Source organism: Bubalus bubalis, chromosome 8 (genome assembly GCF_019923935.1).
Source record: "Bubalus bubalis isolate 160015118507 breed Murrah chromosome 8, NDDB_SH_1, whole genome shotgun sequence".
In the NCBI taxonomy this organism is placed as follows: domain Eukaryota; kingdom Metazoa; phylum Chordata; class Mammalia; order Artiodactyla; family Bovidae; genus Bubalus; species Bubalus bubalis.
In genome coordinates this window covers 38,108,246-38,126,331 of record NC_059164.1, presented here as the reverse complement: position 1 = coordinate 38,126,331, position 18,086 = coordinate 38,108,246, and the positions used below count along the sequence as shown (strand labels likewise).

Here is an 18,086-nt window from a genome sequence, read left to right as displayed (position 1 = left end):
TGGTAGTTCATTGTGTATTAGTTCTCTTCTTTTTTGGTTTTACTTCTTACATTTGTCTAAATCTTTTCCAGAATTACTTTCCATACAAGCCACTTGTACTTGAATCCTACCTCATGAACTATTTCAAAGGAGAATGGGGACATCCAGTGAATAGGACTGAGAACACGGAACTTCCAGGTTCCCCTATACCCTCTGAATAGGCAGAAGTAACCTCTTCCCCTTAGAGCATAGTAGTTTTTCCATGCTAGAGACCATACATGATGAAGCCTCCTATCCTCCAGATCTGAGCTCATCTTCCTCACGGTTCTAGGCAACAAACAGACCAGGTCTCAACATGGCTTACCTGGAAAAATAGTCTCTGTTCCAGGGTAACAGAAGAAAATACGCAACAAAAGAGATGCAATATTTGTTTAATATGAATCAGCAGATAGTGGGAGAACATGCCAGGGAATGGATGTTGATGGATTTTGAGGCAAAAACCACCTGGGTATTAACTTGGTGTGAAGGAGTAAGCAGACTGAGATAAGAAAACACATGGACTCTTGCACAGTGGCAAATGGCTTGGCTGGTTGGCCAATACCCTTGAAGAATCAAGACTGGAAGACCTTCCCCAAAGAGTTCTGGAGAAGAAGCATAAGGATGGATCTACGGGAGCAGGCATCAAATGTGCAGACGTCTGTTTGAAATCAATCACCACTGGACAACATTCATCACAGCTGCTGCTAAGTCGCTTCAGTCACGTCTGACTCTGTGCGACCCCATAGACAGCAGCCCACCAGGCTCCTCCGTCCCTGGGATTCTCCAGGCAAGAACACTGGAGTGGGTTGCCACTTCCTTCTCCAATGCATGAAAGTGAAAAGTGAAAGTGAAGTCACTCAGTCGTGTCTGACTCTTAGCGACCCCATGGACTACAGCCCACCAGGCCCTCCATCCATGGGATTTTCCAGGCAAGAGTACTGGAGTGGGGTGCCATTGCCTTCTCCGATTCATTACAGAGGAGGTACTAAATGAGTGGATAGGAGGATTCGTCCACTGGAAGTCATCCAGCCTTTGTATGTAGGAACTGCAAATAAATGCAATAACCAGGTAGCAGAGAGAGAGGGAATTTATGTGGACCTAAAAATACAGGCTCTTTCTCACCTAGCATGTATACCTATTGCCACTGGTGAATGGCCAACCCACTGGAAATCATCCAATGGTGAGAATTCAATACAGTATCACTCTTCAAAAAGACATTTAACAACTTGATATCAAATAGGTTATAACCAGTCTTTATTTATAATTCTGGAATGGGGTAAGGTCAATTTTGTTTTCCTTGTTATTGATACATATTTCAGTTAAGCGTTCCTCTTCCTGTTTACATTTCCTCATCCACTAAGATAATCCTCTGAACTGTCTGATCTATCATGAAGGGTTATCATTATAGAATGTTGCATAACCTCACATCAAATCAAGCAATCTATTTTATGGTAAAGGAGGTCTAACAACAAACAAATGACCACAGAATCCACTGGGTCTATGATATAATGCATCACTTGGGAACTGCCAGTCTGGAAAAAAAACAACAACAACAACATTGGGATAGTCTCTCATATGTGAAAGCTCCAACTTGGAGATTTCAGTCTTTGAATTAAAATGCTGTCCATCAAGATGCAGTTTATACTTTGAACCATGGCATGAAGTCCACTAATGTCCTGGCACAAGACTGTATCTACTCATAAAAAAACAATGGTTACCCTGTCAGGAACTTTTAAATGGTAAAAGGATCAATTTAACAAGAGAATATAGCACTTGTAAATAGCTATGCACACAATATAGGAACACCTAAATACATAAAGCAAATAGCAACAGACACAAAAGGAAAAATGACTGTAATACAGTAATAGTAGAGGACTTTAAGACCCTACTTTCATTAATGGCAAGATCATCCATATAAAAAAATCAATGAGGAAACACTGGTCTTGAATGACATGTTAGATGCCATCTTTAAGGACTATTAACTGAATATAGTAGATTTTGGACAGGTTTCTAGCTACCATCACCTGCAACTTTCTGTTTCAGTTCTATTATGACTGGAGTCTATTATCTCCACACATATGGAATGCTGGTACACACTTAAAACCCCAGTTCACTTGACCTCGAGGCAGAATAACAGTTCGTATACTATACAGCTTATAGACTTCCTCAGTAGGATTGAGTTCCTTTAAATTAAATTTCTTTAATTGGTTTCCTTCCTTTCCTTGTCTCGCTTCCTTCTGTTTCTTGGGACCATGACACAAATAAATCCATTTACACTGGAATCCATGAGTAAGAACCAGGAAGAAGCCATATTAAGACATTAATCATGTTTAATGTCAGGTGGTTTTATATAAATTTCATTTGATATGCCAAATGTGTACTGAATTTAGTGTTTTTACAATTTCCTCTTTTGCTACGCCAAACATAACATTTTGTTAACAACCTTTCCAATGCAGTTATAATAAATATGTTTATGTATAAATTAATTGATTACCTTCTCTAATCAATTTATTTCAGAGACCGACCATTACATTTTACTTGTACACATTTTGTTGAATATGTTATGAGCTAACACATGGAGTCAGGTTATAAAATCAGACTAACATTAATCAGAGCTCTTATGCAATATCAAACTTTACTAATAATATCAAGAATATAAACAAGCTAGGGTTTCCTTGGTTGCTCAGAAGGTAAAGAATCTGCCTACAATGTAGGAAACCTGGTTTCGATTCCTAGGTTGGGAAGGTCCTCTGGAGAAGGGAATCAGTATACAATCCAGTATTCTTGCCTGGAGAATTCTATGGACAGAGGACCCTAGTGGGCTACAGTCCATGGGGTTTCAAAGAGTTGGACATGACTGAATGAATAATATTTTCTTGGCTAAGCTAAAAGACTGCTAAATGTTCAGATAAAACACAGAAACAATTGGGCATGGAGGGCAGTTCCTAGGTGATACGAGCTGAACTGCCTCCCCCTGAAATTCCTATGTTGAAGTCCTAATCCCTACTATCTCCAAATGTAACAGTAAACATAGGTAATCTTTTTTTAATGAGGTGACAGAAAACAACAAAATTCTGTAAAAAAATCATCCTTCAGTTAAAGAACAGACAAATTTTTAAAAAACAGGGAGGGGACACATGGAAAAAAAAAGGAGACCATCAGGGTAAGAGCATATGACACCAATATCATTGGTGTCCTTATAAGGAGAAGAAGAAAAATCAGTCTGCACAGAGGGATGACCAAAGGAAGTGGCAGCAAGAGGGCAGCAGTTTGCAAGCCAAGAAAGTGGCCTCAGGAGAACCTGACCCTGTTGGCACCATGATCTTGGACTTCCACCCTCCAGCACTGTGAGAGAAAAATTTCTTCAGTTAAAGCTACCCAGTCTGCATTATTCTGGTTAAGTAGCCTTACAACACTAATAGACCAGATCCTCCCTTACTGTATTGAAGACACTGTTCTGGGGCCCTTGAAATAAGTCTCAAAAGAGGTTTGCTGGGTTCCTTGTATAGTGGGAGTATTTAAACCATGAAATATTTCCTGTTTATTACCCAGAGTGTTATATTACCTACTAGGTATTTTTAAAGCCATCTTGCCACACTGATCTTGAGTTCTTGCTGGTAGCCACCACGGGAGATCCCACCCATGACAAAGGTCATGTGGAGAAGACCTGACAGGCAAAGGTGGATCAGGATTCAAGGGATTCCCTGGACCTGCTCGAGCATCTACCCCGAAACCAAAATCTGTCTGTCTACTGTTTACTATATTATGCCTTTCAACCACTCTTCTGATATTAGCAGGGGGCCATCCCCAACCACCTTTCTCTGGAGAAAATCAACTTAGGGCTCTAAATTGACAACTCTCCTGGGCATGAAAGGAATATTTCTATTCTAACCCCTCTGTTGGCATTCTAGCTTGCTTGACAGGTTTTTCCTTACTCTTACAACTAACACACATGGTTGTTCATAACTTCCCAATCATGCATGGCACGGGAAGCCTAAACATTCTAAAAGTCCTAATGGGCATAGAGCCCTCTGAGGGGTGAAAAATTATTAGAATAGTACTGGTACAGAGCTTCATTATTGGGCCAATGCTTGCTGCCAAGTTCCCATATCCCTTATCCACTGTGCACCTGGGAGTACATTAGTTAATGCAGTTGGAATGTAAGAAAAACAAGTAGTAGCCTTGGTATTAACCACATCAGACCTTTGACCTAATAAGTTCTTTCTTTGTTGTGACCCACTGCACCTTTGCTCCATGAGAATGTAACTCTGTTTAGTACTTTCTGAGGCTGACACAGATTAGAAATACAAAGAAAAAACACTTCAAGGGAAAACAAGTTTTCTGGTTGATCAACCGTTATCAAAAACGGGTCATAAAATGTCAACAGGCCTCCAGGCCAGAAGATAATGTACATAGCATAAGACCCTTGTTTATGGAAAGACATACAGAAAAAAATCCTGGTTTCAATAAGGGAAAAACTGCTGGAGTGTTTGGGCTGACTCTGCATAACCTTGCATCTTTCATTTCCCTCTGTGTACAAGTCAGGTTATAAAAGCTCCTCTTGAAAATAAAGTTATGGGCCTCGCTCACCGAAGCTTGGCCTCCCGGTGTCATTCATTCGCCGATGCCATTCATCCTGAGGGTATCCCTGAACTCTGCTGAAGTTGCTCCCCAGCAAGTTCTATTTATGTTACCCTTGAGTGTGCAAAGAAATATAGGAAAACAACAGAATGGGAAAGACTAGAGATCTCTTCAAGAAAATTAGAGATACCAAGGGAACATTTCATGCAAAGATGGGCTCGATAAAGAACAGAAATGGTATGGACCTAACAGAAGCAGAAGATATTAAGAAGAGACAGCAAGAATACACAGAAGAAGTGTACAAAAAAGATCTTCATGACCCAGATAATCACAGTGGTGTGATCACTGACATAGAGCCCGACATCCTGGAATGTGAAGTCAAGAGGGCCTTAGAAAGCATCACTACGAACAAAGCTAGTGGAGGTGATGGAATTCCAGTTGAGCTATTTCAAATCCTGAAAGATGATGCTGTGAAAGTGCTGCACTCAATATGCCAGCAAATTTGGAAAACTCAGCAGTGGCCACAGGACTGGAAAAGGTCAGTTTTCATTCCAATCCCAAAGAAAGGCAATGACAAAGAATGCTCAAACTACTGCACAATTGCACTCATCTCACATGCTAGAAAAGTAATGCTCAAAATTCTCCAAGCCAGGCTTCAGCAATATGTGAACCGTGAACTTCCTGATGTTCAAGCTGGTTTTAGAAAAGGCAGAGGAACCAGAGATCAAATTGCCAACACCTGCTGGATCATGGAAAAAGCAAGAGAGTTCCAGAAAAACATCTATTTCTGCTTTATTGACTATGCCAAAGCCTTTGACTGTGTGGATCACAATAAACTGTGGAAAATTCTGAAAGAGATGGGAATACCAGACCACCTGACTTGCCTCTTAAGAAATCTGTATGCAGGTCATGAAGCAACAGTCAGAACTGGACATGGAACAACAGACTGGTTCCATATACGAAAAGGAGTACGTCAAGGCTGTATATTGTCACCCTGTTTATTTAACTTATATGCAGAGTACATCATGAGAAACGCTGGACTGGAAGAAACACAAGCTGGAATCAAGATTGCCAGGAGAAATATCAATAACCTCAGATATGCAGATGACACCACCCTTATGGCAAAAAGTGAAGAGGAACTCAAAAGCCTCTTGATGAAAGTGAAAGTGGAGAGTGAAAAAGTTGGCTTAAAGCTCAACATTCAGAAAACGAAGTTCATGGCATCCGGTCCCATCTCTTCATGGGAAATAGATGGGGAAACAGTGGAAACAGGGTCAGACTTTATCTTTTTGGGCTCCAAAATCACTGCAGATGGTGACTGCAGCCATGAAATTAAAAGACGCTTACTCCTTGGAAGGAAAGTTATGACCAACCTAGATAGCATATTCAAAAGCAGAGACATTACTTTGCCAACAAAGGTTCGTCTAGTCAAGGCTATGGTTTTTCCAGTGGTCATGTATGGATGTGAGAGTTGGACTATGCAGAAAGCTGAGCGCTGAAGAACTGATGCTTTTGAACTGTGGTGTTAGAGAAGACTCTTGAGAGTCCCTTGGACTGCAAGGAGATCCAACCAGTCCATTCTGAAGGAGATCAGCCCTGGGATTTCTTTGGAAGGAATGATGCTAAAGCTGAAACTCCAGTACTTTGGCCACCTCATGTGAAGAGTTGACTCATTGGAAAAGACTCTCATGCTGGGAGGGATTGGGGGCAGGAGGAGAAGGGGACGACAGAGGATGAGATGGCTGGATGGCATCACTGACTTGATGGACGTGAGTCTGGGTGAACTCCGGGAGTTGGTGATGGACAGGGAGGCCTGGCCTGCTGCGATTCATGGGGTCGCATGGAGTCGGACACAACTGAGTGACTGAACTGAACTGAACTGTGTGTGAAAGTCTCTCAGTTGCATCTGACTCTTTGCAACCCCATGGACTGTACAGTCCATGGAATTGCCCAGGCCAGAATACTGGATGGGTAGCCTTTCCCTTCTCCTGGGGATCTTCCCAAACTAGGGATTGAACTCAGGTCTCCTGCATTGCAGGCAGATTCTTTACCAGCTTAGTCACAAGGGAAGCCCTATGTTATCCTTAGCTAGGGATAATCTGCTAAAAGCATTTCAAAGTAATTTGCCTTCCCCTTAGTAAACAATTTATCTAGCTACTTGAGGCTCTGGTTGACGAGATTAACTCAGTTCCTCTGACTATGTTTATCTTCTAGTGGGTGCCCTTCCCATGAAGGGAGTAAACTGACTGTAAACCACCTGCTTTAACTTCCTCCCACATGGTTTCAGAGGCAGAGCCATTGTCTTACATTCAATACAAAATGACCTCACCACAATTACATCTTCTTTTACTTTCATCTCTATGAATATAACCACTTCAAACATGAAATTAAATCAACCAGTGCACAGTCATGAAATTTCTGCCAAAATACTATGAATTAAAATGAGATGCAGTAACATTCATTCTGTCCTCCTTTATTTGCTTCAGAAATCAAATCTCTCTACCTATGAGAGGAAGGTCTAAAATGGTTCCTGGAAATAAGACTTTTAAGAAAGCAGATTCAAATATCTATTAGTTCTCATGTTAATAATAATAAAAAATAAACTTTAAAAACATACTACATTATGAACATATGTCCAGTGTGAAAGTTGAGAATTACAATGAACAGAAAAGAGTCATACAATTATACTGCAAAGTCAATAGTTATTAGGAGTTACAATGTCATCAACGAGTACAGGGGTGCGTGTCAGCTTTTTAAGCTCCTCTGAGTCAAGGAGAATATATATATAATGTTTTCCCTTCATATTCATTGCTTTAATCATTTCTCTCATGGGCACAAACACTGAGAAAGGACCTTGGTGTGAAAGTATAGGAGAATGAGTAACAAGAGAGAACAGCTTAGTAAGACAGTCTTGTAATAGAACCAGAAATATCTCAGTCTATCTATGACAAAACACAATCAGACACTTAAAATCAGAGAGAGATAAAAATTGCAGATTTAACTCAACAAAAATGCAATCATCATATACTTACTGAAGCTACATTCACAAAATCGTCATCCGAGAGGGTTTCCAACATTTCGGAGACAGATGTTCGGATCAGTTTAAGTGTCAATCCACTAACACTCCCACTCCTATTTTAAAACAAAAAACAGATTCACACATGTTAATGACTATGCATTTAGTCAACATCAGACACCCTAAGGAAATGCAACGTATTCACTGATGCTATATAATATTAACATAATTTGTCTTTAAAATATCAGTACTAGAAAAAGTCCTACTTTTGATAGCAAGTAGAAATAAAGTACAAGAAATTTTGTCTTTCTTTGCTACAAGCATCAGAATGTATTTGTTTCTAATTACAAGGATGAAAATTACATTTCAAGTGATAATTTTAAGAAACTACAGATACTCATGGCATATTCACTTTTTCAAGAAATATATACTGAATATCAGCTCTATTAGCCAAGTTAGAAGTGAGGGCTACAGAGGTTAATATCATGCAGTCATTGCCCTAAGAGCCCACTATTTGACTTGATTAAACAATTATTATGTAGCAGCATAAGAATTTGATAATAGATTTGTAAACACAATGCCTTGTTTTATTCTTAAAGTAGATATTCTCAGGGATTTAGTCATCATTTATCTTGTCTGTATATATTTTATGATCCTGGATGACCTCATCTAATTTGTGTGGCTCATCTCCAGGCACTTTGTTGCTGTTGTTCATTTACTAAGTCATATCCAACTCTTTGTGACCTCATGGAATACAGCATGCCAGGCTTCCCTATCTTTCACTATCTTCCTGGAGTTTCCTCAAATTCATGTCAACTGAATTGCTGATGCTATCTAATCATCTCATCCTCTGCCACCCCCTGCTCCTTTTGCCTTCAGTCTTTCCTACTGCTACTGCTGCTAAGTCGCTTCAGTCGTGTCTGACTCTGTGAGACCCCATAGACGGCAGCCCACCAGCTCCACCGTCCCTGGGATTTTCCAGGCAAGAACACTGGAGCGGATTGCCATTTCCTTCTCCGATGCATGAAAATGAAAAGTAAAAGTGAAGTCGCTCAATCTTTCCTTGACACTGGGCAATTAACTTTCACTTTTGTATCTTTTGTATTCACTTTTGTAGCTCCTAAGTTTTCCCCAGTTTTATTTTTCTAGCTGTTTGTTAAATGACTATGGGTTCAATGCCCAAAATGACATATTAGTTCCAAAACTTATTTTTCTTTCCTACATATCCCCTTGATACCAACCACACTAGATCTCAGTCATTCAATTTCATTCTCCCTCTCAACTCTCCTTCCCATTCAGACAGCCTCTCTTATTCATTGTACTTTACAGTATTCTCTCCATCCTCTTTCCATTCTAGCTTATGTGTTTACCACCTCGAGATCCAGAGCCAGAGTGACAACCATTCATTTCTTAGTTCCTTCTCTGCCCCGTGCTAACAGGTGAAAATTCTGGCAGCATATCTTCATCTACTTCTGTTACTTATAAAATGTTGCTGTTTAGTCACTAAGTCATATCTGGCAACTCTGCAAACCCATGGACTGTAGCCCATCAGGATATCTGTACATGGGATTTCCCAGGCAAGACTACTGGAGTGGGTTGCCCTTTCCTTCTCCAGGGATTCTTCCCGACCCAGAAAGTGAACCTGTGTCTCCTGATAGCAGGCAGATTTTTACCACTGAGCCACCAGGGAAGCCCTATGTACAAAATAGTTCCCTATAAAACATCCAAGAATCTTAAAAGCCTTGCATTCAGAAAGTTTCATTGTCTTCTCTCTCTCCTACCTCCACCTTCTATATAGTCCCTTTAGATATTCTCAACAGTGCCCCTTTGCTTCTATCAATTTTCCCACCTGAAACTCCACTCTCTTCTCTCCCTTCCATGCCTGCCTTGTTAAATCTTAGCTATAAGGATTCAATTCTAATTTTATCTCCTTAATGAAGTCTTTCCTGACACTTCAAATTGAAATGTGCTCTCTCACCTATGTATTCCTTCAGTGCTGTGTCATACTTTATATCTTGTACTTTCTGTAATTGTTTTAAGTTATTTGTGAATATGGTTTCATTTCACTAATACATTTGAATCATCTTTGAGAGGAGGAACCGTGTCTTAATAATCTTTGTCTCTATATCATCACATTGTATATAAGATACTCTCAGTTTAGTTCTGTTGAAATAATTTTTTAAAATGCCATTACAACCTCATGCACATCTATTTTTAACTTTAGTAGACCTTATGCATTCTAAATATTTTAATATAAGAAATTATGTCTGGACATTAGCATATATCCAATAGGATTACAACATATTGCATTCCCATTTAGATTTATATTTCACAAGACTATCAAGGATTAGCAAATGTACAAAATCTACAATAATTTAACTAAAAAAGATGAAGTTTAAACTCATTTTAACAAATGAAATGAAATTTAATATTTAAGTTATATTTGTTGACTTCATTTATCTTCTCTTTCTCAGGCAAGATTAAAAGATTTTAAACTTAGTTCAGTTCAGTTCAGTCGCTCAGTCGTGTCCAACTCTTTATAATGGAGAAATTTTCAAATGCTGACAATATCCTGTGAAATGAATTTAGTTGCCTATAAACCATGGAATTCTGTTACTTCCAGTGGCAAAGAACAGATGAAAGTGTCAGTTGCTCAGTCATGTCCGAATCTCTGTGACTCCATAGACTGTACCCGCCAGGATACTCTGTCCATGGAATTCTCCAGGTAAGACTATTGGAGTGGGTTGCCATTCCCTTCTCCAGGGGGTCTTCCTGATGCAGGGATTGAACTCAAGTCTCCTGCAGGCAAATTCTTTTTGCACCACCAGGGAAGTAAAAAACAGATGAGGATGTAATCTTTTTCTCTCAGGGAAAATAATAAAAGCTTTTATACCTCATGTTTTTAATTCTATAGTATTGCTCTTAAAAACTGAATCTTCATGGCAGGATATAGTCTTCTCTATGTTCTACAGTTTCAAATTTCAATCTCAATCTTATTGGAAGATTATACACATGTACCTAACTTGAAATAATGTGACAAATAAATAACCAATATAAAAACTAATAATTTTTTTCTTGTATTTCATCATTTCTCTTGAGAAAGTTCCAGTATAGACATGCAATATATCTAGTAGTAATCTGTTCTGTGACCAATCCCTAAAAGATATTTGGATCAATAGTGACTAAGTGCCACCTAAACAATTTTACATTTTTGGTAGCAGAAAATGATTGGTTTTAGCAATCATGTACTTTAATACTGTTTAACAAGAAAAAAACTAGAAGCAAATTAATAATTTTTCAAAAAGCTTAGACTTCAGAACCAAGTCATAATTTTCAATTCTGACAAAGATTCCTCTCATTTTCAACAAGAGAATTTTTGTTTGTTTTGTTACTGTCTTAATTTGATTTCTTTGTCTGCATATAGACAAAGTCATAATAATTATTCTTTGGTTTTTTTCTTCCCCACCTATTTCTAGTCTCAAACTATTACTGTTACCGAAAACTTCCTATATTCTCAGTATATAAAAAAATAATGTAATGTTTAACTACTTACACATCAACCAGAATAAGCATGTCTTTAGGAGATGCAGCTCCTTGGATGTACCTGAAACAAATAAACTCATATGAGTATTTTTTTTTCTCTTGTAAAATCTCAAACACTGATATTTGTTGAATTTCTATTTACTGATCTCTGAGACATTTTCCAAGCATGGCCCTATGTCCTTCCTATCTAGGTAGATGATACTATTTAATTGATGATTCTGCAACATCAACTTAAAAACACAATATTTAACATAATAGAGATATCAGAGGTATAATATTTAAAGTATGTTTTACAGGTATTTATAACAAAGGAATAAGAGGTGTGCTTTAATACTAGGAGTACAAGAAATTAACTTCTGGAAGAGTATTTCCCTAAGGGGGAGAAAAGTTATCCTAAATTCCATTTTGCTGATCACAGTTTCAAAACTCACTCTAAGGAATAATAATAAAAATAAATAATAAGATTATGTCATTAATTTAAATACACACACACACACAATTCCCACAAAAATAAATAGGTAGTCTAGGAAAGTGAAAAAGCAGTATCAATATAAGGGAAATACAAAGGGACAATAAAGTAATTAGAAACAGAGCAATATATAATTAAATGTTATTTCCAAGAGTTTCAAGTAGTGGTTTTCAAACTTTACAGTATCTAAAAATCACCTGGAGAGTCAGTTCAAAATGTTGATTGTCATACTAAACCCAACTCCTATAGATTCAGAATCTCTGTGTATGAAAAGAAACTCTAGGAGAATAGCTTAGTCACTGTAGACATAAAGTTAACTAAAGGTGAATAATCCAAAAAGCTCATGGTGCCTGGCTGTAGACTAATGGGAACTAGGGGCCTGCCTTTGTTGGGGTCTGCCTAACAAAAAGACCTGAGCCTAAACTCAATGTTCTACTTTGTCCACCACTGCAAATCTAACTTCTCAGAAGCTTGCCAGATAACTTGCCAATTAGCTTTTAGACAATATTCAGCACAGTTAGTAACTATTCAGGATTATATGGTCTTGGAAAAGAATTTTTAGCTTGCATTCAAGTTTGCTTCTCTGTCAGAAGGTTAAAATGGCAGGGTTGCTGGCTTATTTCAATGAAAGGCAAATCTAGTTCATGTCTAGCATTTTGACAAATGGTCCTGGCATGCATTTCCATGGGAAAATAAGAGGACAGAATTTCATCTGTCTCCTCTGGTTGGGACCTAATTTCTAATTTTCTGCCAAAACAAATCGTTCCTGAACCTAAATCACATGGTGGCAGAGGGTTTGTCTCCATTCAGCAACCTATGGCTCCACAGCCACTAACTTGGAGAAATATTAACAAGAATAATATGAGGATTAATAGCATCTGGTAATATTATACATGGTTGGTATTAATGTAAATTGCTACTAGGACATTTAACAGAGCATTTAAAAAGCTTTATATTTCTTTGAATTGACCATTATATGTCTTAGAATTTGTCTGAATCCTAACAAAAAGTGAGAAATCACCTATATGTCCATTAATAGAGGATTTTTAAAATAATTTACCATTTAGCCATTCTTTTAAAATGATGTTAAGTGTGTTTCTTATGAAAAGGTACTCAAAGGTATTGATATGAAATAGTAGCTTACAAAGCAGTATACTGTATAATAACATGCATACTCATTAAAAAATATATAGCCATGTATTACATACATTAAAAAATCAATTAAATACATAAGTTTAATAATTATTTCCCAACAAGGGTAATTATGACTTTTTTGGTATTCTTCTACTTATATATTAGAATAATGAGTTTCTTTAGAAGGAACAATTAAACTTTCTTTTTGGAAAAATGAAACCTAAGCAATATGTCTATAACTAGGGGTAGCTCTTTCCTTGGGGCTAGTTCTCATTAATTCACTGCCAGAGGCAAACTACCTTCTACTCTATCTGGACACTTTGTTAGAGCCCTACTACAAGGAAGTGGGAGTATTTCAACAGAAATCCCTAAAAGCTAAAAGAGATTTAGAGACGACACTAACTAAAAACTTAAAGGAAGTCCACTTCAAATGCATTTGATGAATCAGTTCAACAATATTCATTATCAGTGCCCACTGAACTCATCATTTTCATTTAACTTTATTTTTAAAAGTAGAAGTGTATAGAAAATGCAAATGTATAGAAGAAAAAAAAACACACAAGAGCTCTATAATAATCAGACAATATTAACACTAATAATAGAACGAGTCCCTCCAACTTTTACACCAGAAAAAAAGAAAGAAAAAGAAATAAAACTTATTTTGTCTTTTTCATCTTTTCATTATTACCCAAACATTCTTACCATGGTCTCCTGCGTACATCGTAAAGGTCAATCTTGTTTGGAGTTCTACTGTTATCAACCCATGGAGAAGCTTTAAAAAAAGAGAGACAAAAAGAATTAGAAAGAACAAGAGAAGTTAAATTTAAAATAGAGAATTAAAACCAAAATACTAGGTGTTATCTAGGAAAGTAATATTTTTAAAAGTTACAAAGCACTAAGGACACATTCCACTTATCCACAGCAATGTTAAACTTGGAGATACCAGAGTTTTATGCCTTTAATCTTTTTCATTTTTAAATGGAAAACAACATAGCAATACAGAAGAAAGTGGCTTAAGTCAATTTTTTTCATATTATTTAAACAATAACCTGTAGGCATAGGGATGTTCAGGGTGCCCATGAGTATGTTTCACCAAGTGTCCAGAAAATATACATTTTCTTTCCTCTCTACTAACAGAAAAATTTAACAGAAAATTTATTTGCCACTAATGAAAACTGTACTTTAAATTATTTGATCCTTTTATTTTCATTCAATGTTATACTATCTTGGTCTATAAAAAGACTGTTTTTCTTGGATTGTTATAACAGCATAATTTTTTAACCTTGTTGTTTTGTTCAGTCATTAAGTCATGTCCAACTCTTTGCAACCCTAGGAACTGCAGCATGCCAGGCTTCCCGGTCCTTCACTGTCTCCCAGAGTTTCTCAAACTCATGTCCATTGAGTCAGTGATGCTATCCAACCATCTCATCTGTCACCCACTTCTCCTGCCCTCAACCTTTCCCAGCATCAGGGTCTTCTATAATGAGTTGGCTCTTCCAATCAGGTAGCCAAAGTACTGGAACTTCAGATTGAGTACTTTTTCTTGTTCAGTCACTCAGTTGTGTCCAACTCTTTGTGACCCCATGGACTGCAGCACACCAGACTTCCCTGTCCTTTACTATCTCCTTGAGTTTGCTTAAACTCATGTCCACTGAGTCGATGATGCCATCTCATCCTCTGTTGCCCCCTTCTCCTGCCCTCAGTCTTTCCCAGCATCTGTGTCTTTTCCAATGAGTCAGTTCTTCACATGTGATGGCCAAAGTATTGGAGCTTTAGCACCAGTCCTTCCAATGAATATTCAGGGATTATTTCCTTTAGGATTGACTGGTTTGATCTCCTTGCTGTCCAAGGGATTCTCAAGAATCTTTCCCAGCACCACAGTTCCAAAGTACCAATTCTTCAGAGCTCATCTTTCATGGTCCAACTCTCTCATCCATACATAACTACTAGAAAAACCATAGCTATGACTATGGACTATATGGACTTTTGTTGGTAAAGTGATGTCTTTGCTTTTTAATACGCTGTATAAGTCTGTCATAGCTTTCCTTCTAAGGAGCAAGTGGTTTTTAATTTCAAAAGGTCACTTTGCACAGTGATTTTTCAGCCCAAGAAAGTAAAATCTGTCACTGCTTTCACTTTTTCCCCATATATTTGCCATGAAGTGACGGGACTGGATGTCATGATCTTTGTTTTTTGAATGTTGAGTTTTAAAGCCATCTTTTCCACTGTCATCAAGAGGCTCTTTAGTCCCTCTTCACTTTCTGCCATTAGAGTGGCATATTTGATAATTTAAAATTATAACTTAAAAACTAAATTATAATTAACATAACTGCACTGAAGAAAACTTTTCCTGATATTTATTTGAATGATGTGAAATAATTCAAGTACAGATTCAAGAATCTTCTATAACTAACAAGATGTTTCAGAGTCTTTATCATTTTGCAGTAAATTGAAAAAAAGTATGTTTAACTGTTTTTAAAATGTAATTATTTTATACTATTCCAATTAACTCTAAACTTACTTTAATTAAAATACTTTACAAACCTTTACACGTACACACACACCCCTTTGACCCAATGGAGAACAATAAGTGCTTATGAATTGGATGATAATTTTATGTTGAAGTCCTCTTCTCCTTGAACACACTTAGACATGTAACTCTTGGGAAAATTCCCAATAATATTTCATATGATGTACGTCTCTCAATGTATTTTGCCCTTTATTGAGAAATGATGAAAATTATGTAGAACTTTTCTGAGAATCATGTTTATTAGCTGACTAAGATAATTTGGCCAATTAGGATTTGTCAAAAATATATATTACTGAGCCTCTCCTTGACTGTGAAATGGCCTTCTTATTAGCACCTACATCAGAAAATGATTTATTCATTTAAAATAACTAATCACATTTATAAGAAACAGCTAAGTTTAAATATAGCACTGCCCCAACAATATGTACTGATATAGTATGCAACTGAAATGGCAAATTTAATTATTCCCATTAACATCTGCAGAAACTTAGAGTTAGTGAGATAAATTATGACTTTTTTTTTTTTTTCTGTTTGTGGTAGTACTAGAATTCAGCAACAAGCACACAGGCAGACATTTCAGTTCACATTCAACTATTACATAATTCCTCAAGTCTGGGTCTTTGTAATAACTTCAAATTTATCTCATTCTTCTTTCAGTAAAATCCTGGGCTGGTTGTACATTTATTCCCTCTTAACTCCAAATTCACTCTTTTATCTTGTGTTAGGAAAATGTCTCTTGGTCCCTTAAGTATTTTTCTTTTACCTAACAAGGACAATTTAAGCTTTCTCAGCAGATGATGAAAACAGACATTGTGAGAAAGGGTTTCTAAATCCTGGTCTGGTTTGTTTGCTCCAACGCTCTGGCAGTAAGTGCAGCTTTCCTGGTGTGGCTCTGGCAGTACATATCCTCCAGAGCTCATGCACAGCTTCTCCAGAACAAGGCTTATGGAGCACTGTCTGGCTCTCCAACAGTACCCTCGGGTATTTTTTGTGGAGAGCCTCTGATGAGACACCTGCAACTCCGAGGGTGAACTTCCAGCAAACTCTGTGATACTGCAGTACCTTCTCTGCCATTTGGTGGGCCAGAACCATGTTCTCTGTAAAAGGATCTGCATCTCAATCCAGGGGCACTTGGGGACCAAAGTCTCTTCCTTTGGTTACCTAGTTCTGCCCTATGGGTGGTAGTTATACAATATTGTATCTGGAATTCCTGTGTTATTTAGACTTATCCCTACTTCTAGCTAATTCCTCTTTAATCCCTGCCAAAGTTAATAATTCTTTATTAAAAAATTAACTAGCCCTGTTTAAAATGTTGTATTATCTCTTTTCTGATTCAGACTGATACAAATATTTTCGTGAGAGGAGAACTGGGATTGGTTACCACTGACAATAAAAGTGATCACCATGAGTTGAAAGTGATCAACCAGTGTATTTGAAAATGGTTAAAAAAACAGGAATTTGAAAGTCACATTTAAATTAGACTTCTGCCATAGGTGTACATATGCCCCCTATGGCTGATTCATGTTGATGTTTAACAGAAAACAACAAAATTCTGTAAAGCAATTATCCTTAAATTATAAACTAAATTAATTAAAAAAATTAAATTTCTGAATTCTTTACAGAGTAAATTCACCTAGGATTTCTGGTTTTGGTATAACTACTAATTGAAATGAACTGTGACATTTATTAATATGTTCCATAAAATTTATTTCTTTAAAGACAGAAAAAAGGGTCATAATTTACAATAGGAGTCAGACATTAAATTGTAACATGTTTTATAACTTTAGATGGCTTCTATTTAAAAGTATTAATATTGTTCCCATAGAAGTCTGCAGAGATATTTACCAGAGGGAAATAACCGTTAGTTATTTTAAGATGTTTACATTTTGTTAAAATTAAATAATGTACTTTCTTCTGTGATACTAATTAGTTGATTGTAAAATCCCATTGTGGTACTTATATGGTACATTATTTATATAGGCTCAGAAAGAAGGAAGGTCAAATAGAAAAAAAAAAAAGATAATAACCATACATTGCAATTCCCTAGAATAATCAGTTTCATAATGAGGTTCAATGAACGCTGCGTAAAAGAAAATCAGAGTTTCTACAAACCTTGCAAAAAGTGAAATTTGCTAAAGTCCTTTTTGCTTTCCAATAAAATTTTGGAATGGCAGGAGAAAGAAGTAGAAATGAAAGCCTACAATGTGGGCATCTCATTTCTGAAGGCCATCATTAATGGTGATAATGATCACTTGTTTTTTTATCCTGATAAAAAAGGAACTGTGGGTGTATCTTTGACTAAATCTACCTGATGGCATTTCTACTTTACAAGACATTTGGGGTGTGCTATGTCAGTGATCAAACCATTGATTTGAAGTGTTTACCTATATGTTAACTCAGAATACTGAAATATTCTTGACAAAGTATGCACACTGTTGAGCCATTTTCTAGTAAATATGCTTAAAAATAAGAGTATGAGTTTTTCATTTCTGCTAGGAAGTAATAAAGTACAAAATGATGAACTGAGGGCTGATTCTCTGGTAAAAACACCATTTTGAATGGCATCTAATTGCATGTTCAATTAACAAGTTAAAATGCATTTTTAAAATTCAAAAAGACTTCATATTTTCAGTCTCATGGAAAGACAAAAAAAGTAAGTTTTCTCATACTAAAAAATGCCTGTAAAAGCCAACTGTCATTCTATTGCTTGGATCGCTTTCTCTTTCTCTCTGTCACACACACACACAGAGTTTACCTGCAATTACTTACATCGCCATGCTTTTTTTAAAAGGGCA

At 36.9% G+C, this 18,086-nt stretch overlaps 1 protein-coding gene across 14 annotated transcripts in view; it reads right to left on the bottom strand.

The window, feature by feature from the left end:
* The window catches only part of CACNA2D1 (calcium voltage-gated channel auxiliary subunit alpha2delta 1), a 524,082-nt gene that overhangs the window by 115,506 nt on the left and 390,490 nt on the right, over nucleotides 1-18,086 (bottom strand). For all 14 annotated transcript variants that reach the window (XM_045166379.1, XM_045166383.1, XM_045166384.1 and 11 more), the window contains exons 8-10: nucleotides 13,464-13,533; nucleotides 11,169-11,219; nucleotides 7,632-7,731 (exon numbers count right to left, since the gene is read on the bottom strand). In XM_045166379.1, coding sequence (XP_045022314.1) covers nucleotides 7,632-7,731; nucleotides 11,169-11,219; nucleotides 13,464-13,533 — 221 coding nt within the window. The remainder of the gene's footprint in view (nucleotides 1-7,631; nucleotides 7,732-11,168; nucleotides 11,220-13,463; nucleotides 13,534-18,086) is intronic.